Here is a 24207-nt window from a genome sequence, read left to right as displayed (position 1 = left end):
GTCTCTGCAAATTTTGGTAGTCATCGGAGTCCCCGGGACCCGAGAAAGTACAAGGAAAGTGCACTTTTTGTCGCAAAATTCCTCCGCGGGAACTCCAACTCCAACTTTCGATGCGTGCCTCATCGTCACTCGTCAAGAGCAAGATGTATCCTTTTTGAGTATGCTGTGACCCTTTTGGGAGGTAAACCGGAGGTCGCGATTGAGTCGCACTCGTCAAAACTCGCATTTCTTTGCTCATTGTTTCGTGTCAAACATGCATTCGAGTTTGCACTTATCCTGTATTGTTATGCACGTCACTTGTATTCTCATGCATACCGCTTGCATTGTTGTGCACGTTTCATTGGTATTGTCATACCTCCATGCTTAACTTGCGTTGTTACGCGCGTGTCTCTCGCATTGCGATGCGCTTTCCCATCAACACCCTGTTTGTCTGCATTCGATGTAGTGTTGAACATGTGTTGCTAACTATGTTGTACTTGTTGAGTTTTTTTCCTCTTTCAGGCATGATATTGTATGTACAGTTCATTTGAAACTGGGGCGACCAGACGAATCGCGCAGGTATTATATCTTCTCCATGTGAGACGTGGCGAGAATCGAACGATTCTCCGCATTCTTAAACTATATGAAATGTAGTTGTCGCTTTGCATTCTTGCTTGTAACTGTTGCGTGTGCGCTTCGTTACAGCTTGTTGCTTTGCGTGATCATGAGTTATATTAGGCTTTGTGCATACCATTTTTCATTTTGCCCCTGCCTGCGGGCATGCCTGCGGGCACATCTTTGTTATCTTGTTTGTTTGTCTAAGTTTTTGGCCTCGTCAAAAATGGGTCATCTCTGGGCTTTGACATTCACTCCCGTCACGTGTGACTTCCGAGTTCTGTCAAAGAGGGGCAACTGTAGACACCCCATTTTTGACCGACCTTAAGACTCAGACGTCACCAGTTGAGCGCTCGGTGATGCTGCATGTTGTGCTCGTTTTGAAGTTGCGGAGTCTCGGCTGCGAGCCTTGCCTCCGGACTTCGGAGCTCTTTTGTGCCTTGCCTCGGTTTGCGAACCGGGTCCTATTTTCTGTGTTTTCTCTTTCCGAAGGGAGGGAGAGGTCTTGTAGACCATCTCTCAGTGGCCGTAGGCTACGTTTCGTGGTTGTAGGCCATTTTTTCCATTTGGAGCCCGATTTTCGGTTTTTGGAGCCGTCGACCGTGTGCCTCAGTTCGGGACCGCTTAACTACCTCTGTTTACTCCGCTTTTTGGCACACATCTTATTTTCTTCCTTTAGAGGAACACTGTGGCCCTGGAGACCACCTTCGTGGTCATACGCCACTTCCGGTGCCTAACAGCCTGTTTTCGGGGTCCCGAATCGCACGTTTTGGCCCCCGAACCTTCGTTTTGCATCCGTTTTGGTCCATTTTTGGTAGGGACCTTATTTTTATTGCTAGGGAGGTGGTAGGATGGTGGCCGGCCACCTTTTCCCCTAAAAATCCTGTTTCCTCTTTTTCTCTCTCCAAAAGCCGGTTTTTCTGACAAAAAGCTGGTTTTTCTCACTTTTGAGACACATTTTTTGGCTTTTCATACTACCATTGTGTTGTGCTCTTCTGGGAGGCCACCAATATGGGTAGGCCGGCCATAAATTCATCTTGACCCTTATGAACCTTGCTTAAAAGCTAGCTTTTCTCTCTCTTGGGTCACTTTTTCTAGTTTTTCTCCACACAGCTGTATTCTACTCATCTGGGAGGCCACCTTTCTGGGTAGGCCGACCAGCAATTTTTGTTGACCCTTTTGACCCCTGGTCGGCTGACCAGGGGGGGTGGCCGGCCGGCCACTTGAACTGGCCGGCCTGCTTCTTGCTTTTTGCTTTTTCTGAGTGTAATCCAGCTGTGCCAGCTGGAGACCATTTGGTGCATCCTCCATACACGTGTATGGAGGATCTTTAAAGCTTCCAAGAGAAGCTTTGGCCTCTCTTCTCTATAAGAGAGGCCCTCCTCTTCATATCTAAGGGTTAGACATTTTTGGCCAAGGCACATAACCTCCCTCCTCCATTGCCACTATTCCAAGCTCCTAAACCCTAACTTTCTTGGTCCATTTACACTATGACCCTTAGCACCACACCTCCATTATCCATTCTAGCACCTTGGAAGCCATTTGCAGAGGTTGAAATCTCACCAACTTGGTCCAAAAGCTGCTGGAGGTCGGCTCTTCAAGGGTAAGTCCTCATTTCCCTAATTTTTGCATTATTTTTCCCTATACCTTAGCTCCATTTGCAAGCATTTTCGAGCCTTGGTGTAAACTGAAGATAGTCTTATTTTGAGTTCCTCTTCATGTTTGTTTAAGAACACTTTTCTTTTTGAGGCCTCCTACACCCTTGCAAGTTTTACCCCTCTTTGTAGGCCTATTTTGCATCATATCTTGGTCCTACTTCTGAGCACTTTTGAGATTTGATATAAACTGTAAAGTGACTTATTTTGAGCCCTTGTTCAACTTTGTTTAAGAGCACTTTACTGTTTGAGGTCATTTACTTCCTTGTTTGTTCAATCTCTCTTTTAGGGCTATTTTTTGCATCATACTTTAGCCTTACTTGTGAACATTTTCAAGATTTGTTATGAACTGGAAAATTCTTGTTTTGAGCTCCTCTTCAAGTTTTGTTAAGGTCCTATTTCTGTTTGGGGTCATCTTCCCCCTATGCATGCTTCATCCCTTCATGATTAAGGCTATGCATTAGAGCACTTGCATTGGCCATGGTTTGGCCTCTTAGCCACTGAAATCTAGTGGATTTTCAGTGGCTTTGATACATTTTTGAGGGCCAAAATTAGAGGGGGGTGACCCCCTCTCTCCTTGTCTTGTTTGGGGATTATTTGGGCGTATTTTGGCATGTTTTGTTCACTGTTTTTGGCCGGTTTGATGAGTTCTCATTTGCTTCATATATATGCCATGTAAACCATGCTTGCTAGACAATATCGCATGCTATTTTAGTCCATCATGTTAGCATCTTTTGGCCACGCCCTAAACTAGAAACGTGCATGTTTTGGGACTGCCTTGTCTCTGTCTTTAGACTTCATGATCAAATAATGCTTTCTTTGTATACTTGTGGTTCAATGCATTGGACTAGTTTTGAGTTTCGGGGCTTATTCCATGCATCGGGTGCCATATTTTCATGTTTCGGGACCATTTAGCATTATGTTTTAGTGCTGAAAATTACATGTTTGAATGCCATGCTTCATCCTTGCCATGTTTTGATAGAGTGGCATTTAATGCCTTAGGTTCGGTTCTCGGTTTGCGTGCATGTGTGCATGCATTTCGGTCATCCCATTTTCATCTTATGGCCACTGATGTGAGTGTGGCTGAGGTCCACTCATGTTGGTGTAAGTCCATTATGCATTGTGTATGCCTTTTCAATTCATAGCATTGCGTATGCTAGGTTGCGTGTTAGAGCTTTGTGTATGCCATGTTACATCGAGCATTGTGTATGTCATTTCATAACATTTCGTATGCTAGATTGTATGTTAGTCGCATGTGTATGCCATCTCATTTGCATTGTGTTTGCGATAGGAGTTAGAACGAGCACGGGAAACGAGGGACGTTTCGTACTCCGAGTGACGGAACGTGTCTCAATTCCCTGTCGCCGACACTCCGGATTACCCATGATGGAGTTTAGGTCTTGTTGTGTTTTCATGTGCATTCATTTCATATTGAGTCGTGCAATTCAACTCCTCGGCCATCATGCATCGATATGCGTGATTGATGGCACGAGGATCGAGGACTACACTTCCTGAAGAGTAGTCATGCATACATATGTGAAATACTTTGCCATGCCCCTTTGTTGCTCTCTGTTGCACTAAATCAGAAATCATCAGCCTTCTAGAGCCTTGCATAGCATTCCGGGATTAATTGCAAACAGAGGCGAATCGGGGCATCGCAATGGATTTCTACGCAAGGCAATTCAAGCAAGCATCATTCCACCATTCGGAATAGTGCTGAGGCAGTCCATAGGCTTACATGCTAGTTTATCGCTTTCCTAGTTAATTTGTTAATTAATTAGGGTTTTGTAATATTTAATTATTCATTCCGGACTGTAATTATTTATTCGGACTGTATTATTCTTTCGGACCCTCCGAGCGAGGGCACAATTGTAATAAGTGTTCGTGAGTGTGATGTATGTCTTCCAACCCCACGTCTTTCTCCCTTTTATTTACCAACTTATGATGGTTAGATTAGGGCATGTTTCAATTAGCATACAGTATGATAGTATGTTTGCATTCATTCATTTGTCTTGCATACACCGGGCTCGGCGCATCATACTAACTGCATTTGTATTACAATTCCGAGTTGAATACTTGTTAGTTGTAGCATTTCACATGCCATCCTTAGAACAGCCGAGCCTACTATAGTTGCATTTTGTATGCGTTGCATTAGGCATTTCTGTGTAGTTAGGATCATGCATGGATTTCTAACATAGTTTCTATTTTGGCTTGGAGTACTTGGTAAGTACTTATGCTTTAGCATCCTTGCATGCGTGTGAGTGTGCCATGACAGCATGCTTACCATGAGGCTATGTGCTTATATGATATAACTGCCTGAATGCCTATGGGTGAAGGTTGGGTTATCCGAATTGGAACAATTCATTAATTGTGAGTTTTAAACCCACTAGACAGTGGCAAATCACCTTATTTTCTAAGCCCACCTGAGGGTGGCAAATCCATATTTTAGCCTACTTGCGAGTAACAAACCATTTTCAAATAAACAAACATGAAATATTTTGTTCCAATTCAGACGACCCAATCTATACTTGTATGCTGTGCGCATCACATAGTAAATCTAGGTTAATAACCGGAATAAGAACGCATAATGTTTTCAAAACCCGATATCATGGTTAGTAGAGGCCGATCTTTGATCGGGCGAGCGGGGGTGCTCACGAAGTGACCTTCCTTGATCGTACCCAAGTTCCCAAGCCGAGGCAACTTTGGTGATGACGGACACGTGGCCTTAGGCAACGAGTCAGGGTTTCCTAAATTTCCCAAAATAAAATATTTAGGTGGCGACTCTGTAACTGGCAAAGCAGCCCATGTTTGGCACTTCTTTCAAAAAATTTATTTTCAAAAATGATTTGTCGGATTTGGACTCTTTGATGATTTCATCGGTCTTGCACTGCACTCTGCGAGATTAGATACAGGACCGTGACATTGAGTCTTGAACTGTAGTGAGCCCAATGAACAAAACGGGGGAGATTTCTTCCCGGGACGTTCGGGGACGTCTACACAGTCACAGTGTCGAAGTACCGGCGGACGAATGAAAAAGTCTCTCGTGTCCTCCGCAGGCATCTGCCATCATATCGGTGAGAGTACGGCACGACAGGAGGCATCTCCACCTCTGGCTCTGGGGCAAGGGCCGAGAAGTAGGCATATACCCAAAGCTGCAAAAAGAAAAGGGCCATATTTAGTGTACAGTAAAACATAGGAAATGCAGAAAGCAGAATGTGTGTACAATGTCCAGAGAATGTAGAATCTAGAGAATGCAGAAAGCAGAGAATGTAGAATACAAAGTGCAAAAAGCAAAATATGTGTGCAGTGTACAGAAAGTACAAGTGAGAATACAGAAAGTAGGGGTGCAACTCGGGCGGGTTTGGTCGGGTTGGGAGGTTGTCCAAGCCCTGCCCAAGTTATGCTGAGACCTGCCCAAGCTCGAATTGTAACCCGAGGTTGTCTGCCTAAGCCCGACCCAAGTTAAACCCGAGTTGCCCAAATTGCCCGAGTTGTAAATGTTTTTTTTTTTTGAAGCTACATTATTAAATTATTAAAATTTGACTCTATTTACAATTTTTTTTATTTATAGAAAATCATTAATACCATAAAAAAATAATTTATATAATGTAAGAGTGATGCCACTATAGTAGTCCTTACAATTTATGAGTGAAAATAAAAAGAAAAAAAAAGTAAGAATTTATGTTATTTATATATATAATATATATTCAATATGATTTAATAATATAAATTACTTTAATATCATGTAGTGGCTAATAATTTATATGTATATTTAATATTTTTATATATCTATATATGTATAATTCGGGTTTCGGGTTGCTCGGGTTGTTTAACGTCTTTGCCCAAGCCCGCCCAAATTTAATTCGGTCTAATGAATTTTTGCCCAAGCCCGTACTGAATTTGAAAATATTTTGTCCAAGCCCTAAAAAAATTCAGGTTGGGCTCGGATTGCTCAGGTTGAGCCCGCCCAAGTTGCACCCCTAACAAAAAGCAGAATATGTGTGCAGTGTACAAAAAGTACAAGTGTGAGTGCAGAAAGCAGAATATGTGTGTAGTATATAGAAAGTATAAATGCAAAGCAAAATGGTAAAGCATACCTCTCAAGCTCTCCAGTAGCCACCGTCCATGTTCCCACTCCTGCGGGACGTCGAGCTCATATATCTATATAATGTCGCAAGGCCAGCATCGCCCCAATCATAAACATGGACCTGAGACAAGTCCACCAGTGCACTCAAGAGATATAACCCGACAGTGTTCGCTTTGTCTGTGAACAAAGTGGTGCCGAAGAGGAACAAGAAGCCTCGAGCGTAGTGCTCGATCTCCTCTGGGGTCTCTGGCTCTCTCTCGCGACACTGATCTGCAAACCAGCTGTACCGAACCATCCCCAATAGGAAGGGAGATAGGTGTGCTCCTAGCAAGTGGATCCATGCAGCCCCCACTCACCCATGTCTGTATCATAAGTGATCGGACGACCCCCTACCTCTATGCCAGTGAGCATAAAGAAATCATATGGAGTCATCGTCATCTCTCCTGCGGTAAAGAAGTGGAAAGAGTTGGTGGTATCCTACCACCTCTCTACCAATGCTCCAAGAGGAGGCCGACTCGCTATGAGGCGTGATAGCCCCATACAGAACAAGCCGAAGCTGGCCTCATCAACAATATGGCGGACACCATCAGGGAGCTCCATATATCACTCCCTCGCGAAAGTGGCTCCATAACCTCTGATAGAGTGGGAATCCTCCTGTGTTCAGAACGAGCAAGTGAAGAGCAGTGTAAGAAATACAGTGCAAGAATATGTTCAAAACGAGCGAGTGAAGAGCAGTATAAGTAATACAGTGCAAGAATATGTTCAGAACGAGCAAGTGAAAAGCGGCGTAAGAAATACAGTGCAAGAGTGTGATTTAAGCATGAAATGCAAGGTATAGTGGAGAAAACATGAGAATATAGTGTATACCTCGGCGCTATAGGATAAATGGGAGGTCGACTCTTGTAGCAAGAGATCATCTGGTGTGCCTCACTCAAACCTCCTAAAATGTCGGACACTCTCAGGTGGTAGCACATATGTCGGAGGATCGTATGTCATCGGGTCGAAGGGTCAAACCCTAGGTGCTAATAATACAAGCTCGGGCTTTGCCTCCATCTCTGGGGATAACTGAAGTGGAACCTCTGGGGAAGCTCCGTCATGAGGAACGTCATCTGCCATCTGAAAAAAAGATGAGAAAGGTGTCCGAAAATGAGGAAAATGGGTGAAAATGCCGAAAGTCAACAAAAGTCAACCCTAGGAGAGAGAAAAGGGAAGAAAAAGTCAAAGCCTGGAAAAAGGCATAGAACCCAAGAAGAACTCGAGGGAAACAAGCCTCAAATGGTGGAACTCGAAGAAAAAGCACCGAAATCAAATTTCAATCGGTTCAAAACGGAGTATATAAAGAGGATTTAGCAAATCAAACGTGCGTGAGGCGTTGAAAAAGGTGTATAAAGCTCGGATCTTGGGAGGGAAAGTGTCTAGAGAGAATGAGGAAAGATTTTTGGCTATGGAGAAGTGTGGAAATGAAGTTTGGGCGTGTTTATTAAAAGACCCGCGGTGAAATGACCAAAATGGGCCCGAACTGCCATCGATGGCTGACCGGCCACCAGTGGTGGCTGATAGTGCATAAGAGTGGCCGACAGGTGGCCGACGCCCTCCTTTGGTGGCCGACAAGTGCCCGGTGCTCCTCCTTTGAATTTTGATGCTGTTTTGTGTCTTCATTTCTCAAGAGGTGCAAGGAAAGTTCACCTTTAAGTTCAAATTGCCTCTGTAGAAGCTCTAAACCGTGTCTTCAGAACATAATGTTCAGTGCTAGTCAACACGAACGAGGCGTATCCTTTTAAAACATATTGCAACTCTTCCGAGAGGTAAATTGGAAGTTGCGACTAAGTTGGTTTCATCAAATATGCTTTTGTCAGTGCATCAAACGTGTATCTCTTTGTCATTGCATGGAACGTACATTTCACATATACTGTTGCATAGAATGTGCATATGTTACATAGAACATGCTTCCAATTGATCTTGCATAGAATGTGCATTTTGTACTATTGATCGTTGCATAGAACATGCATCATGTACTGATGTATAGAACATGCATTCCAATGTGGCATAGAACATGCTCCGACTCTCGTCGCACAGAATATGTTTCTTTTTTGTTTCTTACATGTTTTGCATAACACATGCCATTAACATTGTATTTTGGTTATTTGTCTTACGTAGAGCATGCATTATTACTGTATTACACCTGTTAAGTTTCTTTCTTATGCAAGCACGATATTGTATGTACGGTTCATTTAGAGGTGCTCTAGGTGGAATCACTTGTACCCTTCGAACCATCCTTTGGTTAAAAGCATTCGAGTGTGTCCCAATGTTTACACCACTCTTTTTGGTTAAAAGCATTCAGGTGTGTCCCGATGTTTACACCACTTCTTTTGGTTAAAAGCATTCGAGTGTGTCCTGGTGTTTACACTACTCCTTTTAGTTAAAAGCATTTGGCTGTGTCCCAGTGTTTATACCACTCATTTTGATTAAAAGCATTCGGGTGTGTCCCGGTGTTTATACCACTCTTTTTGGTTAAAAGCATTTGGGTGTGTCCTTATGCTTACACCACTCCCTTTGGTTAAAAGCATTCAAGTGTGTCCTAGTGTTTATACCACTCTTTTTGGTTAAAAGCTTTCCGGTGTGTCTCGGTGTTTACACCACTCCTTTTGGTTAAAAGCATTCGGGTGTGCCCCGGTGTTTACACCACTCCTTTTGGTTAAACACACTCGGGTGTGTCCCGGTGTTCACACCATCCTTGTTTTCTTTCGCGCGCGATACGGTAGAATCTTGTTTGAGACCTTAGGTGCACCCGATGGTCGTTCTTCACTTTTCTCATGTGCCACGTAGTTAAGCTTGCATAATTTTCTTACATCCTTTTTGCATGAAATGTGGTTCGGTCTGTAATTTCCACGCGTAGCGTGTTTGCTTACTTCTACTTATGATTGAGATTGTTGTACCTTGTTTCGGTTTGCTTGCGTTGCATTTGCATTCAAATATTTCGTTACAGCCTCATTGCATGATCATAAGTTGTGTTCTTGCATCGTGCATATCATTTGTATCTTGCCCTAGAACTACGCTGGTTTGATTCCTTGCAAAGGGATACGTAGGCAGCCTGTAGGCACAACCATTTGTTTTGCCTTGATTATTTGCTTGTCTAAGTCTTCAGCCTTGTCAAAAATGGGTCGTCTCTGGGCTTTGACATTCACTCCCGTCATTTCATGACTTCTGAGTTCTGTCAAAGAGGGCCAACTGTAAACACACTATTTTTGACCGTCCTCAAGACTTGGACGTCATTTCTTGTGTACTTGATGATTATGATTGCATGTGTTCGTTTTGAGTGCTCGAAGTTCTCGGTGGAGTGCCTTGCCTTTGAGCCTTGAAACCTTATCTGTTTTGTGCTTGGTTTTAGACCAATCCTTATTATTTTTGAGTCTAGAACCTTTTGGTGACTTGTTGGCCACCACCATGGGCTGTCGGCCAGAGGTGTGGCCGGTCGGCCACTAATGCCGTTTTCCAGATATTTGTGTATAGTTGTGCCAGCTCTGAGCACAATAAGCTGCATCTCTCTACACGTGTATGGTGGGATGTTTCCAAGTTTAGAGGGTGTTTTTCTATAAATAGGGGGGTTCCTCCCCCATTTTGAGAGGTTAGCAATTTTGGAATAAAATTCTCCTTTTCTCTCTTGCAATTTTGTATGCATTTGTTCACAAATCCTTAGCTTTTGACTATATCTCCTAAACCAAATCTCCTTACCTTTGAGCTGAGATTCTTTGGGACTCTCTTTGAGCTCTAGCAAGAGGTTTTAGCTTGGTTTGGTGCTTAAAGTTGAGTCTTGCTTCAAAGGTATAAAGCTTGTCTTATTTGCTTTGTTTCAAGATACTTATTTTGCCATCTATTTCAATTGTTTTTGGCCTAGTTTTGACCTATAAAAACCTCTGTTTTTATGACCTAAAATGTTGGTTTGAGCCTTTCTCTTAGTTAGGGGTGGTTCACCCTTCTTGCTTACTAGTTTGCTAAGCTTTTGCGCCTATATTCATCACTTTCAAATCAACTTTTTTGAGCCTTTTAACCACTGAATTTCAAAGGTTTTTCACTGGCCAAAAACTTATTTTGAAGTCCAAAATTAGAGGAGTTAGCCTCCCCTCCTCATGTCTTGTTTGCATGCCTAGTTAGCTTCACATGTTAGCATGTTTTTCTAGCTTAACTTAGCTCAAGTCCAGCATGTTTTAGCCTCTGAAATAACATGTTTTAGCTTTGTTTTGGGCTGGTTAGTTTGTTTGTGTCTTGCTTTGCATAGTTGTAGTGTAACCCCATGCATTAGCTTAAAGTTTTAGCTTTTTGTGTCTTCAGTCCAGCATGTTTTAGACCATGTTTAGGGCTGTTTTGCCTCTGTTTTATTTGAGTCTTGCATGGCATGGTTGTAGTGTTAATTCCTTCACTAACTTAGTGTTTTAACGCTTTAACTAGCATTGGTGTGAGTTGGTTGCATGTTTTAGTGCTTTTTCCACCTCATTTCAGCACTTAATCACCTCTGCAATCCCCCTCAATTCTTCACTTTTGATTTTCTTTGAAAGCGGTTTCAAACCACTTGTTTGCCTAAGTGTGAAATTGAGTTGTTACACCTAATGGTTTAATCCCTTAAGGGGTTCATTACCAACAGTGTAATGACTCTTTCATGCCTAAAGCAAGTTGTGGTTTGAGCCTTCTTTTCACTATAGGACAATCACCAATGGACAATTGGATTAATGAATGGTTTGGTAATTAAAATGAGTAAACAAAAATTGACAAGTAAAAAAGGCAAGATAAGCATCTTTCGTGTTGCATTGCATGTGTTCAAATTGGACGTTAATTCGAACACAAGAAAAATAGGACATTTCATACTCAAAAGTGATGAAATGTGCCACTTTCCTTGGTCACCATTGCCCTTGATCATGCATGATAGGGTGGTGGTCTTTTTGGTCTTTTTTGTGCATTTATTAAACTTGTACAAAGTTGGTCCCTTAGCCATCATGCATGGAAATTGCTTGATTGATGATTTGAGGGCCAAGAGTTTGGAGCTTGTATGATGATAAGGAGCGTAAATAGTACAGACAACCTATGAGAATACACTGTTTTGCTCTCTGTTGCAGTATGCAAGTCGAACCAGTAGTGGCTGACAGCTACCACCAGTGGCTGACTGGCCACCAATGGTAGCCGACTGGCCACCATTGGCAGCCTACCGGCCCCTTGTCCCCCTTGTCGGCCATTAGTGATTTTTGTACAGTGTGTTCCTGAGGTGGAGCATAGGTCTTCTGGAAGTTGGCACAATTTTCAATGATCATATGTGTAAACAGGGGCTTGCAACAACAAAGCAGTGGCTTTTTTGGGTGAATGATCTAGTATGCATGCATTCCTCGTTTCTCGAGATTAGCTAGTTAGTTTAATTAGCGTTAGATCAAGCATGTGTTGTAATTAATTAGTTGTGGCTAAATAAGTGTTTTCAATAATTAGTTAGTTTAACTAGTTATTTGTTTTCAATTTGTAATAATTAATTAGATAGAAGTAGTTGATTAATTCGGTTTGTAATAATTAGTTAGCTTAATTAGCGTAGCTAGTTGGTTAGCTTATTCATTCGGACCTTCCTTTGTAAGGGTGTAACGTTGTAACAAGTGTGCGTGAGTGTGTGTATGTCTTCCAACCCCACGTCTTTCTCTATTTTATTTAATCGCTTTCGATGGTTAGATTAGGGATCATATTTCAATTAGCATATCGCATGCTTACATCCATTCATTTTGTATTGCATGCATCGAGGCTCGACACATCATTCAAACTGCATTGTCATTTCAATTCTTCTTTGAATACGTGTTTAACCGCATATTGTTCAAATTAAATCATATGCCATATTAGTAGCCGAGCCTATTAATTGCATTCTTCACATGCATTGCATTAGACATCTTGTATAGTTAGGATCATGTATCTTTCAAATTAGTTTTTGTTTTGGCTTGGAGTACTCAGTGAGTCTTTATGCTTTGGCATAATTACATAGGTGTGATTGCCATATTGCCATGTTTCGCATGCTTGCCATGAGGCTATGGTTAAATGCTAACTGCATGAATGCCTGTGGATGAAGGCTTGTTATTTGAATTGGAACAATTCAACAAATGTATGTTTTAATCCCATTATGTTGAGTGGCAAATCATATTTTGTGGCAAATCAACATCTTTAAACCCACTTGAGATGGCAACATCACACCATTTTTCACAAACAAACATGAGTTGAATTGTTCCAAGTCTTGCAAATTAGTCTATACTTGCTTGTACGCATCATATAGTAAAATTAGTTTAATAATCAGAATGAGAACACGTAATGTTTATAAAAAATCATATCATGATTAGTAGAGGCCAATCTTTGATCGGGCGAGCGGGGGTGCTCAATTCATGACCTTCCCCCTTCGTACCCAAGTTCCCGAGCCGAGGCAACTTTGGTGATGACAGACACTTGGCCTTTGGCACGAGTCATGGGTTTCCTAAATTTTCCAAAAATAAAATATTTAGGTGGCGACTCTGTATCAGGCAAAGTAGTCCAATTTTGGCATTATTTGATTTCAAATCGATTTGCCAGATTTGGACTCTTTGGTATTTATCAGTTTCACATTGCACTTGTGAGACTAAATTCAGAACCGCGGGAGTCCAAACTGTGAGGCCTTCATTTCAAACCTTTCTGAAAGGCGGGGCGCGAGAAAAAGGCGAGTCCACAATGACGTTCCGCCAACAAATACAAAGGGCCCCGTGGCCAACAAATAAATAAGATCCTCGATCTTGAAAAGCTTATCGACGTTCACCTGAAAACGGGTTAGTTACGTGGGATGAACATAAAGTTTAGTAGAGATCCCAACATGATCCTAAACAATAACAACTTACAGATAGTTATAATCATAAATGCTTCATCTCATACTATATAAATAATGTGATGATTTATAACCAAAGTATACTTACATAAGTACTTATCCCAAAATCATCCAATTTATTCAATAATACAACGGTTCACATTTCCTTCTCATTTTCCATTTTAAAAGAATATCACGTAACAATTGTTATACTTTTGAAATATGTTCACAAAACCCTCATGTTCCTTACAAACTCAATACATAACGTACGTCCGTCTCCAACACGTTCATAATATTTCTAGGCCTTAAGCCCAAAGTTAAAGAGATACTTTCAACAATTAATTTGGCATGCCCACATGTACACATAAACATCTAACATGAAAAATAAAAACAACAAACATCCAATCACTATTTACTCCACATATAAGAAAACCCAGCCCTCCTGAACTATAACCATCATAACGCATGACATACACAGTTACACTGAGACAATAATAATAAACAAGCTCTACTCTACTTAGCTTAAGCACGGTACGCCAAGGATACACCTTTCCATTACGAAATGCCAATTTACCAGACACGAGCTAGAAGGTAATGGTACCTCTGCCAAGTTCTCTAGGTGCTAGCTGGAACGTAATGACACCTCTCATTTGAAGCATAGTATTTGTTACCAACCATCACAACATCTTACATGCACAAACAACACAAGAGTAATATATACACCTAATCTATTCAACACAACAGTGTCATCCTCCACCGATGACCAAGGAAAAAACCTCTAAATGTATGTACTTAATATATGTAATACAATAATTCAATTTTTCTTGAGACCTTAAGTCCAACCATAACAATAGAAAGAAAATAAAAAGTTCATGATCCAACCTCAAGTTCATTCCTAGATTTACAAAGTGTTATGATTTCCTCTTTTTTCAAAAATCAATTCCCTTATTTTCCAAATTAACATACTCCAATCTTTATCCAAAATCCATTCTCTTCATTTCACAAAACTAAATCCATGGATACCAAAGCCATAACCCAACTCAATTTAACATGATTAGTCTAAAATAATTTCAATACCATGGTTAATTCTCCCTTTTAGTTATTAATACAATTACACAATCCATATTTAAACAAAACATAACCATGTATCAACTTTATCCCTTTTTAATATTAAAATTAGGGTTTTTTCTCCCTCTCAACATAAGACGTTAAGCCACTTCCCAATTAATCAAACAACAACCAATTTAACAATTTGAACCCCAAATGATCAAACCTTAGATCCCCTTTTATGATTTTCAAAAAAATCCATTATAAATATGATTTTTTTGCAATAAAATCTACCACATATCTATCTATAGACGAAGTATTGAAAAAGAACAAAGAAATCCCTACCTGTTGAAGCGAAGAGAAGACAACCCAAAAATCACAGGCGACGAAACAATGATCTGCTCAGATTAAATGAAAGTCCTCGCCGAGCTTTACATTTCGGTATAAGGAACTAGGGGTCAAAGATGTGTAGAAATAGATGAAATTAAGGGATAAAGAGCTTGGAAGCTCAAAAATGGCGGAAGGAAAGAGAGAAAAGAGAGAAAAATGATCTAGATGTGACCAGAAGTGACTTTTATAGATGCTGAATTCAAACAGACCGCTCGAGCGATGAAACCTTCGCTTGAGCAAAGAATACGGACTCCCAGAAGTTTAGACCAAACAAGGCAGACCGCTCAAGCGACCAATCTTGCACTCGAGCGAACTTCAACAACTTCCAAAATCATAGACGTGCAAAAGTACTGGATGTCTCGCAAGACCACTCGAGCAAACAAACCATCGCTCGAGCGATCTGGAAGAAAAGTTTCAGATTACTACAAGTTAGCAAGACCTTAAAATAAAATGGGTTTCCTTTTACGTTTTGGACTTGTTAAAAAGTGTTCATTCTTTATAAAAATGAAACACAATTATGATTTTTAAAATAGAACATCAATTTTTAAAAAATAAATATAATAAATTCATATAATTTTAATTATTATATTAATTTAATTTTTTCATTAATCATTATCTATATAGAAGGGCATGAATAGATCAAATCACGAGAATAAAGCTTGTCGTGGCACATGGGCCCAACTGAATATATAAAAGGGCCAACTTCACTTTACCTTCTTATAGTTTAGGCTATATGTAGTTTACCCCTTAACATTAGGAAATGACTACATAATCCCCACATGATTTGTGGACTAAAATGTATACTAACTTCTATTAACAGAATATAGATTTTGACCTTTATGCCATCTTTTTCCCTCTCTCTCTCTCTCTTTCTCTCTTATGAATTAAACATATATATATATATATATATATATATATATTCTTTATTCTTCCTTCCATAGCTACCAACTATAGTAAATTCCATTCTAAATTATGCAACCAAAATCTGTTATAACCACTACTAAGAACACAATCCTTAACAGTTTTCATGCTCCTCCTTTAAACCACCCCTGCAACGCTTGTGTAGATTCTAGAGAGAGAATAAATAAATTTAGAGGGAGAAAAAGAAGATTAGAGGGCTTTAGAGGAAGAGTGAAGATGGGGAAGATTGGTGGTTCAAAAAATGAAAGAGCCATCAAGCATAACTTTTTGTTGAGACCCATATAAGATTTGTGTGTTATTAAAGATTCAATTAATGCTTGACCATATAGCTTCCCCTACTAGTGGGTTGCACAGTCGTGAACACCCCACTGGTTCGCTGGCAAATACAAAACTTTGTATATTAATAGTATATTTGTATATATTTATATATATATATATATCTATATATAGATATATATATATATATATATATATGTGTGTGTGTGTGTGTGTGTGTGTGTATGTATGTGTGTGTGTAATTTCTATTTTTTAAAATAAAATTACCTCGTGTACAAAAATAGTTATGGTGTGTTTTTTCATTAAGATTGAATTCATAAATTATGGCGATATAAAGATTGTGGAAATTGAATACAAAAATCAAGGTGATACATTATATTAAATACAAAAATGCTTTCCATTAAAAATTACACACAAAAAATGCAATAATTAAAATTAATGGTGGTGTTAGGTTGAATATTGTGCGTAACGAATCCCCCACTAGATGAAAGTGGATCAGAGCTCCACAGCTGAATGGACTATCCAGGAACTGAGGACCTACAACACAGAACACCGTCAGAGCTGCCCGGCCAAGGTTGGCTAGAAAACCCCTCCGACATGGGAATGAGTGGTCAGAGAAGATGAAGGGCTCTCTCTAGGTGTAGAGAGAGGAAAAGAAAGAGTATATTTTGTTATGTTTAAGTGAGTTAAGTTGTTATGAGATACCTTCAATGTGAAGAGAGTGAGGCTTACATAGAAGACTTTGCTTGTTGTCCAAGATGGTTTTATTGAGCTTTGGTGCTTCATGGCTTCTCTTAACATTGCTCATGGTAGGGGACCTCAAGGTAGTTGACAATAGATGCTTGTGCTCATTATAACCATGCATATAACAGATCACATTCCCTTTGCTAATTATTTCCTTGATTCTAGGGAGAGGAGACCAACTAAGGTGGCAGCCTGCACATGCATGTGTGTATAACTTCTATGTTTCTCTAAGAGGTTCCCTCAGCTCGTGTCACGACCCAAACCCGCCCCTATAGGTTTAGCATCATAACCGGCCAGTAATCCTAGGATTACCGAAAGCCTCTAAACAGATTAACATAACTAAGGGCCTAGCGAAAGCAAATATCAAAATATAATGTCCATAGAGCTGTGCAGACATACATGGGACTAAAAGTTTAAACTTATATTGACATAACTATGATGTTATCCACACATCACCACATATATAGATAAACAAGAAAGGACTTAGCCCAATATACAGATAAACATAAAGTCTTGATCAAACTTAAACAAAAGAAAATCAAAAGACTTAAACTTGATCCACAATTCTCGACCACATAACACTTCAAGAACCTCCTCAGGAGACGCAAAGGTTGGCCAACAAAACAGATTCTAGGCAACAACTTAGCCTGGTCACACGCCTGCTCACCTACATAAATAAATAATACAACGGGTTGGAGCCTAGTGAATAATAACAAAGTAAAAGTTTATGAATGATGTCCATAATAGATTCAGAAATCAGAATTCAGATCAGAAACAGATTCATATTCATATCAAATTCTCATAGATAATCATACATGGTACATCTGTTAGCGATAATAAATCCGATGGCTCATGAATAGATGAGACGTTCCGATGACCCATAAAGGGACGTATACAAAGAAGATACAAAGTTATGCATAACCAACCCTAATACAAGGTAACAAATATCACATGATGCTATGGATGCCACGAATACATTTCAGAAAGTTGGACAATTATTCATTTAATCATCAGATAACATTTTAGAAAGCAGATCATATCATATCATTCAGAAAATACTTAAAGTTGAACATTGCTGTACAGAGTTATTACTCACAAATAGAGTTATTACACACAGATAGCTCTGGTAGCAGAACAGACTGAGTAGCTAGATCAAACAGTCTATGGTACGTGACCTACACAAACATATAGCGGATACATATTGAAACACATGTTTGGAAAAACACTTAACTTGTTTCTTTTTGTTCTTTGTGTGTTTCTATTCATTATCCTCATTATTATAGCTTAATCATGGCTTAGGAAAGCCTAGAATGCAAAGATGATGCCAAAATGCACTTGAAAATACTTTACAAAATTTCCAGAAACAGGGCAGTTTGCTCAAGCGCAAGTTACTTCGCTCGAGCGAACCCCTTTGTCTACAAAAGTACTGGGAGCTCTTAATTTAGGCTCGAGCGCAACTTCTGGTCGCTCGAGCCTAAACTCAAAACAAAAGGGTGGTCGCTCGAGTGCAAGTTCTGTTGCTCGAGCCTAGAGCTTAACTCTGCAAAATTACCTGGGAGCTTGCATTCTTCGCTCGAGCGTAGCTTCCACCGCTTGAGCAAAGCCTGCGAATTCTGGAATTTCTAGATTACTCTCCAAGCTTCAAAACTCAATTCTAATGCATCAAAACACATTCTTTTGGGCCAAAACTTATGAAAACTTTTGTAATCTCATAAAACTTCATGGATTAAAAGTGATCTCGCAAAATCAAAGCCCAAAAGCATCTCAATTGGTCAAAGTCAAACTTGAAACATGTATGTATATGTCGTGCATGTATCAATTCATATTCTACACTTTGAAAACATGATCAATTAAAGTCAAACAGTATGAAATGTGACCAATTTTCAAAACCATGCTAGAATAAACACATGTATGTAAGAATTCCTTGGAAACAACTTCAAAGCATGATGAAATGAGCGTGCAGGCATATGTTGAGTTCAAATCCTTCAATCCTAACTTCATTCTTGTATTAAACCACCTAGCTCACTTGAATTTATGCTCTCATTAACTCATACACCTAGCTTATGGGTTGAATTCTTACCTCAATTCTTCAATTAGAGTCTAGAGGGTCAATTCTTTGAATCTTCAAGCTAGAACTTCCAAATCTCCTACCTTGATCTCAATCCTCTCTTTCTCTCTCTCTCTCTTCTCACATTTCTTTTAGCCTCAAAGATGATGAAATGAGGGTGTAATGGAATATTCTAGAATCAAATTAACCTTATATAGGCTTGGTTAGGCTAAATTAATTAAGTCTTGATTAAGCTAATCAATTACAATTATTTTATTCTAATTATTTGGTTCCGAATTGAATTTCAATCAAACCTATCATAAAATTTTAAAAATTCCAAATTACACGTTAACCTAGGCAATTTCACATTCGGACGCCGATAAGGCTTTCAATTCGCATAATGAAACAGAAACATGGATAGATATTTCTACGACCGATAGATAAAAATGCATGTAACACATATAACACACAATTAACACATGTTTTTCATCATAATTACTTATTAATCATTCTTAAATAAGGTTTATTAGCTAATTAGAGGTCAGGGTTGTAACAATCTTCCCTCCTAAAAGAGTTTGGTCCTTCAAACTCGAATTACCTTCATTTTAGAAGAATACTGGATCCAAAGGGAATAAATCAGGGTATCTCTTCATCATATCCTCTTCGGTCTCCTAAGTCGCATATGTCCCTCCCTGATTTTTCCAATCTATTTTCACCAATGGAATTTCTTTATTTCTTAATCTGTTGATTCGGCAATTCACAATCTGATTGGTCGTTCTTCATACGTGTAATCATCTTTTAGAAGTACATGTATTGGTTCAATCACATGTAACAGATACCTAAAGTAGTCCCGAAGCATTAAAATATGAAAGACATTGTACATGTTCTCCATAACTGGAGGTAGAGCCATTTGGTACGTCATAGAGTTGATTTTCTCAATAATTTCATACGGGCCAATGTATTATGGTGCCAACTTTCCTTTAACCCCAAACCTTGTCTGGTCTTTCATAGGAGTTACTTTGATGAACACATGGTCGTCTACTTCATATTCTTTGTCTCTCCTTCGAACATCCACATAACTCTTTTGGCGACTTTGGGCGGTTTTCAATCATTGCTGAATTAACTTAACTTTTTCAGACGTCTCTTGCACAAGTTCTTGTCCCAACAATGGTCTATCGCCTACTTCAGCCCAATAAATTGGAGATTGACATTTTCTACCATATAGGGTTTCATAAGGAGCCATTCCAAAGCTTGAGTGGTAGCTGTTGTTGTATACAAACTCGGCCAGAGGCAGATAAGTCTCCCAATTTCCTTGGAAATCTAGTACACACATTTTGAGCATATCTTCCAAGGTTTGAATGGTTCATTCAGATTGGCCATCTGTCTGTGGGTGATAGGCACTACTCAGCCTCAACTCAGTTCCCAAGGCGTGTTGCAGACTTTTCCAGAATCTCGAAGTAAACTTGGAATTTCTATTAGACACTATGGATAATAGACCTCTATCTAATCTAACGATCTCATTCATATATATTAGCTAACTTATCTGCATTATAAAAAGTTTTGACAGGCAAAAAGTGTGTAGATTTAGTCAAGCGATCAATAATAACCCATATAGAATCCATACCTCGAGATGAGCGAGGTAATCTGACAATGAAGTCCATCATGATATGCTCCAATTTCCATTCCGGTATTGGAAGTGGCTGAAATAATCCAGCGGGTCGCTGATGTTCAGCTTTTACTTGTTCGCACTATAAACATTTGGTTACATAATTAGCAATACTCTTCTTCATTCCAAGCCACCAGAAATTCTGTTTCAGATCGTGATACATCTTCGTGTTTCTCGGATGCATAGCAAATTTAGAATTATGAGCCTCAATCATAATGCGTTTCCTCAATTCAGACCAATCTGGTACACAAAGTCTACCCTGAAATTTCAACACATTATTTTCATACACAAATCTCAGCCTTGGTTTTGAATCGATTTCATTCACAATCTTCTTCAGAAACTCATATTGTAGTTGCTTTTCTTTAACTTCCTCAATGATAGCTGGTTGTGCAGAAATGGTAGCTAGAACTCCACCTTGTTCATGTAACATAATTTCAATTTCATTTCTTTCCAGATCATACAACAAGTCTATCTGCCTAGTGAGTAAACAAGCCAAATTTCCAATGGACTTTCGGCTCAAAGCACCTGCAACTGTATTTGTCTTTCCCGAATGGTACAGAATTTGTAAGTCATAATCTTTAATCAACTCAAGCCACTTCTCTGTATCATGTTCAGTTCTTTCTGAATAAATAAATATTTTTGGCTTTTGTGGTCTGTGTATACCTTACAAGTTGTTCCATATAGATAATGACGCCAAATTTTAGGGTAAAGACCACAACTGCAAGTTCAAGATCATGGGTCAGGTCAAAGTTGGCGAGAAGCGTAAGCAATCACCTTACCACTTTGCATTAGTACACACCCCAAACCTTTGTATAAAACATCACTGTAAATCTGAAATCCGTCTGTACCACTAAGCAAAGTGAGAATTGGTGCAGCCACTAATCTGGTCTTTAATTCCTGAAAGGCATATTCTCTTTGGTCATTCCAATCAAACAGTGTATTTTTTTGTGTCAACTGTGTCAATGGCATGGCAGTTTTGAAAAATCTTTCACAAACCTGCAGTAATAGCCAGCAAGCCCTATAAAATCTCTAACTTTTGACAGATTAGTCGGTCTTGGCCAGTTCACTACAGCCTCTATTTTTTGTAGATCCACTGATATGCCAGCCTTGTTGATTACATGTTCCAGTAAAGTTACATAATCAAGCCAAAATTCACATTTTGACAACTTTACATAAAGTTTCTTTCCTCTGAGAGTCTATAGCACAATTCTCAGATGATTTTCATGTTCTTTCCTGCTTTTAGAATAAATCAATATATCATCAATAAACACAACAACAAACTCATCAAGAAATTGTTTAAACACCCTATTCATTAAGTCCATGAAGGCTGCTTGAGCATTAGTTACCCCAAACGGCATCACTAAAAACCTTTATTGCCCATATCTAGTCCAGAAAGCGGTTTTATGTATGTCCTTTGCCTTAACTTTCAATTGGTGGTATCCGGATCTAAGATCAATTTTGAAAAACACTAGAGCTCCCTGGGGTTTGTCAAACAAGTCATCTATTTGAGGCAGTGGATATTTATTCTTAATGGTCACTTTGTTTAATTCACGATGGTCAATACATAGCCTCAAAAACCCATCTTTCTTCTTGACAAATAGAACTGGAGCACCCCAGAGTGAAGTGCTCAGCTGGATAAACTTCTTGTCTAGTAATTCTTGAAGTTGAATTTTTTATTCCTTCAGTTCAAAGGTTGACATTCTATATGGGGTTTTAGAAATTAGTTGGGTTCCAGATACTACCTCAATTGTAAATTCAATTTCCCTATCTATCAAATCTACGGGCAATTCATTTGGAAACACATTAGAAAATTCATTGACTATAGGGATGTTCTCGACAATAGCATTATCAATAGTCACAATCATAACACAACACAAGTAACCCCGATAACCTCTCATTAACAATTTACTGGCTTTCATAAAAGAGATCAAATATGGTGGAGGAACTACCCTATTCCCAGTAAATACAAACTCATGCGAACCAGGTGCCTGAAGCACAACAATTTTATTCACACAATCAATTGTAGCATAATACTTAGTCAACCGATCCATACCCAATATACAATCAAAGTGATTAATATCCAAAGGCAACAAATCAGCATACAATAACGTATCACCAATCAAAATATCACACGCTGGATAAACATAAGCACATATCATAGAACCCCCAGATGGTGTAGATACAGAGAACAAATAATTCATTGATTTTAATGGTCTAGTCAACTTTCGTGACAAAGCATGCGATATAAAGGAATACGTAGAACCAAAATCTATCAACACATAGGCATTCCAAGCATAGATATGAATTATACCTGATAACATTGATTCAATGTTCTACACATCTCCAGGAACAAGTGCAAATACTCAACCCTGCCTTAAGGTTTTTTTTTTCCCAATGTTAGCTCTTGTATTCGCTCTTGATGCAAAAATGGATCCGGCTGAACTTGTTGCTGGACGGTTGGCATTTTCGAACCCAATAAAACAATCTTTCATCATGTGGCCTGTTCTACCACACCGGAAACAAGCACCCATTGCACGGTCACATACACCCTTATGCTTCTTTCCACACTCTGAACATGTAGGTGCGGATCCACTACTCTGACTTGAATTACTAGATGACCCTGTATTTTGTTTCTTATTCATCGAAAATGAACAGTCCATCTGACATTGAATCCAAATCTTTTACCTCGCCATTCAATTGTTGAAGCCTTAGCTTGTTTCGTTGCTACTAAATTGGCTTCTGTCATCAAAGCTCTATCTAGTACATCCACATACTTAGCCAATTTCAAAACACCCACTCTATCAAACACATCTAAATTCTGACCTCCTTCGCATTTCTGAGCTTTCTAATAATCTGTGTCTACTATGGCCCTATTTGGTAGGGTTTATTTCCAGCTTATTTCAGCTTTTAGCTTAATTTAAGCTATTTTGATGTGTTTGGTTCACCTTAACAATACTACTTATAACTTTTTGTAAGTCAAAAATTAACTTATTCTTTGAGTGGGGGAGGAGATACTTAATTTATAAGTCAAAAATCAACTTATGTTCGCAGCTATAAACTATAAGCTGTTAGGCTATAAGTTATAATCACTTTCCCACAGCTCTACCAAACGGGGCCTATGAGGGGTGCAAATCGGACTAACTCCGTAAACTTAGCTTCATATTCTACTACAACACATGTTGCCTTGTTTGAGTTGTTCAAATTCTGATATTTTTCTGTCTCGGAAGCACTGAAGGAAGTATTTCTCATGGAAGATTTCTTTGAATTGGTTCCATGTCATGGTCCTATTGTTATTTCGGATAAGCATCCATCAATGGTGAGCTTCTTCCTTTAGAGTATAAGTAGCCAACAGTACTTTTTGAGTCTCAAAGCACAGAAACATTTCAAATAACTTCTCAATTTCTAACATCCATGTCTCGGCTTTTAGCGGTTCAATACCACCTAGAAAAGTTGGTGGCTTTATCTTGTTAAATTTTTAAGTCAAACTAATAATGTCATTGTTTACCGGCACTATTTGGACCAGAGGGGGTGGAGGTGGCAGAGGTTGTTGTCTTTGCTGCTGTATCATTGATTCTGTTAAGGCTTCAAGCATTCGTTCCATTCGGTTCATTCGGGCCTTAGAGGATTCACTTGTATCATCACTTCTTGTATTTTCCATTTGCTATAGGTAAATAGATCATTAATAAACATAGGCAAATAGTCTTCACAGTTTCACAATGGTCATATTCAGTTCCGATATGTTCATGTCATTTTACTTTAGTTTGGATATGTTCAGATGATTCACACACACTTACACATGCAGATGTAATGTTCCTAATTCTTTTCTAGGACATTCTATAGCTCATATGGACTCGCGTGTGCGGTATAAGATGTTCTCTAGTAAAACTCTATCGTGACCCAAACCCGCCTTTATAGGTTTAATATTGTAACCGGTCA

The 24207-nt window shown here is 39.2% G+C and overlaps 1 protein-coding gene across 1 annotated transcript; it reads right to left on the bottom strand.

The window, feature by feature from the left end:
• Positions 1-21944: 21944 nt before the first annotated feature.
• LOC145814074 (uncharacterized) lies at positions 21945-22472 on the bottom strand. The gene has a single exon (XM_082910599.1). It carries the CDS (start codon positions 22470-22472, stop codon positions 21945-21947), a length of 528 nt encoding a protein of 175 aa, XP_082766725.1.
• Positions 22473-24207: the final 1735 nt, after the last annotated feature.

Source organism: Camellia sinensis, unplaced genomic scaffold (assembly GCF_055761805.1).
Source record: "Camellia sinensis isolate YWXY unplaced genomic scaffold, ASM5576180v1 Unanchor1, whole genome shotgun sequence".
Lineage (NCBI taxonomy): Eukaryota > Viridiplantae > Streptophyta > Magnoliopsida > Ericales > Theaceae > Camellia > Camellia sinensis.
Note: the sequence above shows the minus strand (reverse complement) of the source record. Positions and strands in the feature narration are given on the sequence as shown.